The sequence below is a fragment of the Cucumis melo genome, chromosome 10 (genome assembly GCF_025177605.1).
Source record: "Cucumis melo cultivar AY chromosome 10, USDA_Cmelo_AY_1.0, whole genome shotgun sequence".
NCBI lineage: Eukaryota > Viridiplantae > Streptophyta > Magnoliopsida > Cucurbitales > Cucurbitaceae > Cucumis > Cucumis melo.
In genome coordinates this window covers 12324163-12335195 of record NC_066866.1, presented here as the reverse complement: position 1 = coordinate 12335195, position 11033 = coordinate 12324163, and the positions used below count along the sequence as shown (strand labels likewise).

The 11033-nt window shown below is 28.9% G+C and overlaps 1 protein-coding gene across 1 annotated transcript; it reads right to left on the bottom strand.

Moving 5' to 3' along the window:
• Window positions 1–2119: 2119 nt before the first annotated feature.
• LOC103496715 (amino acid transporter AVT6C-like) lies at window positions 2120–9344 on the bottom strand. The gene is made up of 5 exons (XM_008458681.3): window positions 8945–9344; window positions 8597–8755; window positions 8307–8510; window positions 3519–3987; window positions 2120–2457 (listed from the first exon to the last, which is right to left on the bottom strand). The coding sequence occupies exons 1-5, from the start codon at window positions 9300–9302 to the stop codon at window positions 2331–2333; spliced, it is 1317 nt and encodes a 438-aa protein (XP_008456903.2). The 5' UTR covers window positions 9303–9344; the 3' UTR covers window positions 2120–2330.
• Window positions 9345–11033: the final 1689 nt, after the last annotated feature.

Below are 11033 nucleotides of genomic sequence, written 5' to 3'. Positions count from 1 at the left end.
TACTAACCCTAAAGCGAGTAGGGGTACATTACGTCTTGCACCCTATGTCCCTAGCCATCCATTCGGTCTTACCCCTGAAATGGGAGACTTATTGGGCCAACATCATTGAGCTACCCTTACCTATGCAGATCTAAGGATAATATCGTTTGAACAAAAGTTCATAGTTAGCTCAGGATTAAGATTAAGTTACCTAGGTCATCATAATCGAAATAGTCTATTTATATAGTCAACGGTGTTATAACTTAAATGTGACTATTTTATGGTTCCAGTCTTATGCAAACTCTTTGCATAGGATGCCCCCACTTTTATGTCTCTACATGAACGATTTAGGATCACATCATTTGTACTAACTACAAAGCGGACCGCATCCATAATGTTTCCAGAATAAGGTGTCCAACCTTATTCATTCACTATAGACCGTTTAGGCTATACACTTGAACTTAATCCAAGTTTATGTCTTTACATAAAGTTCAAGTTTACACTAGATAGTCTCTAGACCTTAGTTTATTGGATTCAAGATTATAGTATTCTATTTTCACTAATAAATCCTCAATAAACACTTTATTAGATAGAATATAGTTTTAACTACAAACTACGAGTTTTAGAACTTAAATTCCAACACAACCTGCAAGTAAATCCAACTCAATTCAAATCACTAAATCCACACACAAAATCCTAAATCAAAAGTTGGAAACATAAAAAAAGAAAAAAAAAAGCAACATAATTTATCATATGCACATAAAAAAAATAGTCTGAAAGTGAACCTAAACCCTAGATCAAAGGAAAAAAACACCAGAAAAAAGAAAATAGAGAGCCAAATCTAATGAAAAATAATTGAAAAGATAGAAAGAGATCTGAGAAAAGATACCATCATCGTCCTTGTCGAAGAGGTTGAAGGCCTCCTTGAACTCAGAGATCTGATCGTCGGTGAGCTTCTCGACCATAGTCGTCGAAAGGAAAAACTAGGAAAGAGATCTGGTCATTGGCGTGGAGCTCGCGTGGAGTCATCGCACATAGCCTTTCGAGTTTAGCTGATTAGTTTTTGTTGTGGATCACCGTCAGACGTCGATCACCACTGAAGGTCACCATTGGCGGTCATCATTCGTGGTTGCCGTCATTTTGCATCGTTCATCACTGTCGTGGCAGCCATAGTTTTAGGTTAGTTTAAGATGAAAAATGTGAAGATGAAAAATGGAGTTTTGGGGTAGTATCGTGGAGATGGAGAGAAAAGAGGCTTTAGACTTTCTTTTTAAAATTTTTTTAATCAATCTTTTTTTTTTCTTTCTCTTCATTTAATTTAAAATAAATATTTATTATTTTATTATTTATATTCAGTGATATTTAAAAATTATCACATATTTATGACACTTAAAAACTGTAAAACTATCATAAAATTCTTTGAATCCGAAAAATTCTATCTTTTCCTACCAAAAGTGCGAATTTTGGCATTTATGATAGTTTTTTCTTCTCTCTTTCAATTTGGGTTTTAGTGAACTGTCATGGTATGCCATTTTTCTAGTAGTGTCTCAATATAACCCCTCAACATAATGCCTATTTGGGATCACCATTATTGGTAACCTTGAAACATTTATGAGTTTAGAGGGGTAATATTTCATCTTTTAAGAGTTATGCTGACGAAACACGTTCGTGGATAAAAAGTTTTTCTGTCAACGTACTTTTCGAGGGCAGAAATAAATCTTTTGTCCACGTGTTTACTTGTGTGGTCATTTTTGCCGGTGTAACATCAACAAAAGTGATCAGAGAAAAAGTTTCGACCACTATGCATGTCCACACAAAAATAACGTCTGTAAAGACTTCTTGAGATTTGTTGACGTTTTTCTAAATCGATAGATTAAGAAACACCTATGGGATGAGAGAGGGTGTGCCAAGGAAATTTCCTTCTCTCACTATATTTTTTCCTTATATTGTACCTTAAAAATAAGTTAACCTACCTATTCTACTTCAACATAAAACATTCTATTTGATATTCATTTAATTTTTTATTTCTTATCTTTGAAAATTAGACTTATAAACCCTATTTTTCTTTTTTTTTATCTATTTACCATTAATGTTTTGAGAACCAAATCAAGTTTTGAAAATGATAAAAAGAAAAAAAACGTGCCTAAATTTTAAAAATTTATAATCTTAAAATGGAATTCATAGTTATACAATAGGCTACAAAATATACGATATTGGATTTAAAGGATGAAAGGAGTCTACACATAAACCCACTTTATTTTCTTCCTCTAAAAAAAATAAATCCAGAATTAATTTGTATCACCCAAAAACAAAAAAGTGAAATTCCCAAAACATATGATAATAATCATTTCTTAAAACTTGTTATTCAATGCCTTGTTTATGTTTGTAGCAATAGCAATAATGCTGGTCACCACTGCCAGAGATACCATTGTTGAAGCAACCATTTTATCTTTCTTTGTGGATATTCCATTCACATCCCTACAGGTGTAAGTAATAACTACATCAACGTAATATTTTCAGTATATGCTTACACACACATATATATATATAATAGTTTCAGCATACCCATATATGTACATATACACATATATACACATATCTAAACAAATGACCATCCTACGTAGTATACTTGAACTATCAATCTTAAGATTAAGTATTCGATTCTACCCTCAATTTATTATCAAAACAAACAACTAGTTACTATATAAATAATATAGCTTTTGAAATCGATACAAAGGTTGAAAATAATCTAACTGATTCTTTTAACCAAAAATATATGCCTTAATAATTTTTTGTGAATTTAATCTTAACAGTGCCCTCCATTGTTTAACAGTTTCAATTTTCTTGAAAATTAGTATGAAAATTTTTCCATTAACAAAGTAAAAATTGAAATAAAAAACATTTGTAAAATAGAAAAAGGAACAAGGGGAGCATTATTTGATATAATTTAAGGCTTATGTAACAAGCATTTTATTTATAATATTTTGTTTTAAAAATTAGGGTAATTAGAATTAATATTACCTTAGGACCAATAACTAAGTCTATATACAACAATAATTTTTAAAGAACTACACATATTCATAAACTTCTCTACTCTTATGATCAGTGATATATCTATCACTAATATAACAAAAAATTATCTAAATTTTGTTATATTTGTAAGTTACTTCAAATTATGTGATATTTGCTATATATATATTTTAGGTAACTTACTGATATATTTTCATCTATCCAATTAGGCTCATTAAACACACTACTTTCACACTTTTTCACATGTTGATTTATTAATTTATTTTGTTATCAACATTTTGGTCTAACTATTTTAGAATCCATGCAAGTCTTAGTGTTAGGGAAAAAAACAAAGGAGTTTAATTTTAAAAAGAAAAAACGGACCAAGAATTGAAATAAGTTACTCAATAATAAAGAAATGGTGTGAAAAAAACAAACAAATGGCTGTGAAACCAAGCTTTATCCTCATAATTTTGAGCTAAACAAACATTAACATACACAAATTCGTGGGGAACAATGGAGAATCGTACCTCAGGGCAATGGCTCCAGGGAAGATGAAGGCGAGGCAGGCAGCCGAGGTCGAGCCCATAAACTGAAAAATGGACCAAATATTTGGGAAAGCAATGGCAGCCAAGTAGGAGAAGAGAAGCAAAGCCATCGTTATGGTAAAAAACCTTTTAGTATCTGAAGCCAAAGTAGGCCTATTTGGGAACAACAATTCATTTATATTGGACCTTAATGAGAAGTTGAGCAAAGGGTAAACCAGCATGAGATGAAATGCATAGCTAAGTCTCACAATATCATTCAACAAATTAGCTCCTGTTGATGAACCAAAAGTTTGATCAAAATTGGTTAAAATGTCCGACATTAAAGAGTCCCCAAATAGCAAGTACCCGAAAATGCCTATGGTGAAGTATATGATGGCACATAGAATGAGAGCCACTCGAACTGCCGTCATCATATTTCTCGAGTTTCGAAGCTCGAAACTTATTGGATGAACTGCCCATATAGTACGACGTTAACAAGAGAGATGTTATTTGTTAAGAAATTGTGTAATCGCTGTTAATGATAAATCATAAAATGTGAAAAATACCAATTAATTGAAAAATATGAATAGATGAGAGGGACTGAATTGAAAATATGTTATTAGAAAAAGGATAAATGAATTCAAACTTTGTAACCAAGGAGAATTAATGTGAAAAATACTAAAAATTTTAATGAAGGTTAAAACGTGTATTTTGTCGGTTTTAAGTTGTGTTATTAAGGTTTGCAAATTGGAAAGAAGACTGTTATTAAGGTTTGATTTAAATCCAAATTGAAAATAAGACTATAATCATTAATATGGTAGAATTAATTTATGTATAAAAGGGTCATTTTTAATAATATAGCTCAAATTAATAAATGTTATCAACCAAATTAAAGATTTCAAATCTCTCTCTTTTTTGTTGTATTGAAAATAGGCAAAACCGAAACAATTATTTATTTATTTATTTATTCAATAATGTCTTTAAAATTTTGTAATCTAACCTTAAGCTTTTATATATATATATATATATATATATATATATATATATATATATATATAAAAAAAAGTCATTAGGTTATAGACAAAAATTCTTATCTACTTTGAACCTTACTTCAATAATGCTTATAAATTTTCAAAAGTTACATATAATATTTTTAATCCTTAAATAATAATAATAATAATAATAATAATAATAATAATAATAATAATAATAATAATAAATATTATTATTATTATTATTATTATTATTATTATTATTATTATTATTATTTTTATTATTGTACTTGCCATGATTATTATGGACGATTATTATCACTCCTATCCTATGGTTCTCTCTTTTGTTTTAATATATGATTTAATGCTTCTCTATTTCTCTTCTCTTTGTGTTTTTCCTTTTTTATTTTTTTTCATTTCTTCCTTAATACCCTGATCTTATTATTGTTCTTTCATTCTCCAATATCAACAAAGTTAATTCAAGGGTTAATGTCTAGACTTTTTTCACATAACACTTTTGATTCGAGTTTAAACTTGTTATCTAAATAGAGGGTGTTTGGGAAAAGTATTATCTAATATTATAATAAGGAAAATTATACCATATAGCACAATGAGAAAAAAAAAATGCAATCTGCACCACAAATGAACAATATTTGAAAAAATGACAATTTTTGACAAGTCATGTTCTAAAATTTTTTTAAATGTCAATTTTTCCTTTTAGTTTCCTTTCTCTTAGGCTATAGATGTCATTGATATTATACTATCAGTGAAGACCGGTGAATTTGGATTACATTTTCAAGTATTTAATTTAAAAAATAAATTATTTTGAAAAAAATTAAAGTGTTTGGAAGCTACCAAAAACTATTTTTTTGAGTGTATTTTAAACCATTTTCATAATAATGAGTTTAAACAAAATTAAGTTTCTTGAAAAACATTTTTTTCTTAAATCAATACAAATGGGCCAGATTTCTACCAATGAATCATGTCTAATATGTCAATATTTTTCTTATGAACTTATCCTTGATAACTTAAACTTTCAGTTTCTAAATGATATAAATGTTGATAGCATAACCTAAAACCAATAACTTATTTCAACAAAAATTGCAACTATATCAATTTCATTTATACTATCAAGGATAGAAGCTATCATATGGATAGTATGTAATTAGTGATTCAAAGCTATTACCGATACATGCTAATTTGTTCTCTTTTTTCTTTCTCCATTTATGCTAAAAACAAAATACCTCGATATCAGTAGCATTATATTGATATCATTAATATATAGTAGCCTATTAAAGTTATTACTTATAGATGCTATCGGACTAATAGTCTTCTGTTGCTATCACTGATAGATATTATAATAAGTGATAACACAATAGAAGAATATTATTGATAATAACTATTAAAAATATAAGAAATAATAGCAATAGAAGAATATCATTGATAGTAACTACCAAAAGTATCAATTGATAGCTTAATTAAACCTTATCAATTTAAAATTGATATCTTTACCAAGGAGATATCACTTATAAAAAAATATCATTTCTAATGATATTACTTATAGTTGCTATTAGTGATATCCTTCTAATGCAATCATTGATAGATAATGTTAGTAATATCATTTTACGTTGATAACAATATAGAAAAATTACTTATAATAGCTATTTGGAATATCAATTAATAGCAAAATTGTTAATAGAAGATATTAGTGATAGCAACTGATGTCACATTTCTTAAGTTGAAAGTTATCAGCCATAGCAACCAACTATAGCAAATGATACCACATGTCTCAAATTGAAAGTTACACTACCCTTTAGTGGCTATCATTGATAAAAACTATATGATAGTCATTTTCAATTATATAAACTGATAACATATTTCTCATATTAAAAGTTAATGATAGCATATATCAATGATAACAACATATAAGAACTATGATCAATTGCTATCAATAAAACCTTTCAATTTAAGAAAACGGAAGAAAAAATATTCATAATAAGGACAAGTGCTCACCGATAGTAGCTATCAGTGATAACAACTGATAACAGTTATCAGTGATATTCACTAATTGTATCTATTTAGTGGTAGCTTTCAACATGAAAAAAATCGAGAAATAGTGTGTAAAATAATCATATATCACTAATAACAATTATCAGCGATACATGCTATCAATGATAGTTTTTAAAACGAGAAATTTAGCAAAAAAAAAAAAAACCCAAAATGGTGGTTGGATGAGTATTTTAGTCTTTCACTATTTCTATGTGCTATATATATATATATATATATATGCAATTATTATCCTTGTGCTATATATGCTATTATTTTTTGCTTTTTTACCATTTATGCAAGTAACCTTTATAATAAGGATAATCACCCCTTGTTACAAGAAATATTATTTTGCATTCCACAATTAGCTACCATCAATTCTATTTTAATACTATTTACTATTTTCTATCGCTTTTACTGTTTTACGTTTATTCTTTTTTATTTGTTGCTAGAATGTTTTCTATTTCTTTTATAAACTAAAATAGTTTACTCTTCAAACCCATAATATTATAACTCAAACTAAAATATTCTACGCTCTTAACCTAAAATATTATAATTAAATTATAATAATCTAAAATTATAATAACGTACCCCTTAATCTCTATATATGGTTTTAACAAAGACAATTTAGTATTTGATTTCTACATGTAAATTTATTATATTATACCAATGACTATAATATGTTCATTGCAATTTGGGCGTAAAACCAATACACACGAGCACGCACTAACACACCAAGTAGTTGAATCAACTTTATTATTAAAATTATTAGGGTCAATATTAATTTTATTAGCTTTGGACTATGAAATAATTTAAACTCTTAAACTAATTAATAACTATATCAATTTGAGATTGTATCAATTTAAATATGAACTTTTATATGTGCATCAATTTAATAACCTCAAACTTTCACAAATATGTCAATTTAATTAAATCCTCTATTATGTTTTATTTGAATACATTTATAAAAATTCAAGATTTAAATTAGTATATATATTTATAAAAAAAAATAGGTTTTAAATTGATACATTTGAGAAAATTCATAGTTTAAAGTAGTACAACACGTTACGGATATAGATCGATATTTGTCCAAATTATTTATAAATAGTGGTTTCTCACCGGTTATGTCAAATTGTCAAATTCACATAAAAAAAATCGTCGTTATTCCTATGAATATGAAGAACTTTTTTCGTAAAATCTCATCTACTAAAAAATTTGTATTCCAAGACAGAACAAAAAGGACAATGATAAACAATTAATTTTCGCTCTTTCTAATCACAATTAAAATTAATTAAAAAATTCATTTCATAATTCTTTTAATTAGTTAATGAACATCAAATGAAGAATAAACCTTAGCAAAAACTAAGTTAAAAATTTAAAAGTATTAAATACTAAATTTAAAATAAAAAGTATTAAGAATAGAACATGAGAAACATAATATTTTAAAATCTAAAATCAAATAAAACTCAAAATAAAAATATAAAACTAATAATATAGCATTTTAAAATTTAGAAAACATGTTGAGATATATTCAAAATATTTATAAAATAGGTTAAAATTTTAAATTCTATGGGTGCAATATAATGTCAATAAAATTCTAAATTTTGATATTTATCTTAAAAACCAATGGTAAATAAAAAGCCAAAGGAGGAAAAAGTATTTTGTCAAAAAGACTTTTGAAAAGAACAAAGAAAAAAAAAAAAAGATTCCTCATTGTACGGACTGGACACTTCATGTGTTAACGTTAACGTACCATTGAAATGAAAGGTGAAGGCAGTGACAATAACAGGCACAGCAGTGAAAAGTTCGAAGAAGGAAGTTTCATCTTCAACCTCCGGCACCAATCTCGTCCTCTTCGTTTTCCCTTCAACAATCGCCATTACCGCCATTACAGTGCTTATCCCAACGAAAACCACCGCCAGAACAACCGATACAAACGAACTAAATCTCAAAGAATCTGAACAAAAACATATCGCACAAAAATTATTCAAATCCCCACGCCATTCTAATAATACTCCATCAGTTCAATCGATTTCTACTGACCAACGCGTTCATAAAGAACCAGAGAAAATAGAATGAAGACGACTGTAAAAAGAATCGAGAACTCTCTCGAATTCCACCAATGATTTCCAAACCATTGTTGCAATACTCCTAAATGCACTTCTCCTCCTCCTCCTCCTTTGTTTCCAGATAAAACATCGCCTAAAAGTTACAACACAATCAGAGATCAAGTTCCGAATCGTAATCTAAAATTGAGATAAATCGAAGTCGTTAAATAGTTAATAATTTCCTACCTCACTAGACATTTCCCCAATTCGATGAACAATCGAAAACCCTAAGTTAACTACGGGTTGAATCAATTTTTGAGTTAGTATAAAAAAATTAATTTACCTATTATAATCAGGTACATGATTAAGCATCCGAGATTTGTAATCATGACACAAATTTGCGTAGCAACGGAACCAATCGAGCCGAATGACTCCTTCATCACGCCGGCGTAAGTTGTTGAGTTACCGGAGTGAGTGAATCTGAGCAAAAGCTCCACCGATAAGTCGGTCATGAAAGCCACAAGCATGATTAGCACGACTGCTGGGATTATGCCGAGGACCTTAAGAGTGAAAGGAATCGACATGATTCCGGCGCCGATAATGCTTGTCGATACATTAAACACAGCGCCAGAGACCGACGCCGGTTTTATAGGAGGCTTCATCTCTGGCAGGAGAGGTACATGCTCCGGCGGTGGGGACATTGCAGACGGTGAGGTTAATACTAAAATGAAGAACGGAGAAAGAAAAAGAAAGAAGTCTTATTTATTATATGAAGGGTGTGAATCATGTGGAAAGTCGAATTGACCAAATTGTCCATATAGGGTAAGGGTGTTGGATGGAGATAGAGTAGTTAAGCAAGGGTAAGATGGAAAATTTAAGTTCAGTTGGTCTTTGGAGTTACTGCAAAGACAGGTGGCAGGCTATGATTGAAGGCATAAATTTTCTATACAAAGCTAAAATAATGGAGTTACCGAAATAACAAACAAAAAATGTACTAACAAAAAGCAAAGGAATGTATTTGCGGCCCTTGTGATTGGTACATGGCTTAGAAACGGCATCATCAATAAACTACCAAATAATTGTTGTGTTCGACATCTTTTATCGGCACATCTCAAAGGATATCGACCACATTTCACTCAAATATTACATTTTTCAGACTTATAATTGTTTTGAGACATTAAAGTCGCATTCTAAATCATTTTCAAATTTTCCATATCTTAACTAATATTTTTTTTAATTATATTTAGACAAAATTTGAAAACCGAGATTTATATCCATTTTTCAAAATTTATTATTTTAAATTATTTTTCTCCAACTTTGACTACTATAATCTTTCCCGATCTTTTACCAAATCTTAACTCATTTTTTCATAATCTTAAATCATTTTTTTTTGTGGAATCTCCTCATGAACTCCAAGTCGGAAGAACCACTAGAGTTGACCCGCTATTTTCCAGACTTAAAACTTGATTGTGGGACTTGTTAAGTGAAAGAAATTGATAGAAATATGGAAATTGAGGTGAGATTTAGGTTGGAGATTCGGGAAAGAAAAAAATAAATTGGTATAATTTTTGTAAAATCAAAATTACCAAAATTTCAAAGGTTTTTCAATATTTGAAAAGAATGACTTTAAATCATCTAATTACATGCAAAATTGCATGTAATTAGTTGGTCAAATCTCAACACTTAACATTCCACTAACCATTAGCGAACCTTGATGGGTTAGGTATTTACATCTCATGCAGCCACCTATTTCATTAAGTGTTAATGGGATTATCCAACAAAATGTTGGATTTTCCGACTAACTTTAGTCTAAAGACAATATGGTCATTTGATCATTCAAGTCAGAGTCAAACTTTGACTCTTTCAAGTCAAAAGTTAACATTTTACCTTTTAACCATTTTGTTCGTCTTGATTAATTCTGATCTATCAAGCATGAATCCGCATTCATTTTAAAAAATTCAAATCACATTTGAATATAAAATGGTCAAAGTTTGAATTTTCAAAGTCAAAAGTTAATAGTTTGACTTTTTTATAACTTTGACCATTTCCATCAATTTTGAGCTTTCTAAAATGAATATGTGTTTGTATTATTAATATTTAAAGCATATTTAAATATAAAACTCTACTTCAAAATGGTAACTGACGACTATATCACATATATTTGTCAGTTTTTTTATCTTTACCTAATTTGAACAATTCAAATTATTCCAAAATATTGTTTAAAGTTAATTCTGTATGAGCTAGCAAGGGAATCTAATGGACCTATACATCATGGGCTCCAATAATTCGAGATTAACTAGCTAAATCCTTTTAGACCAAGCTAATCAACATTCGTTAATTAACGGGTCATTCCACTATAAAGTTTCGTAGTTGCGCTCCCCTCACTATAGATATATTTGTGTCTATCTAATATAAACATGATCAGTAATTTA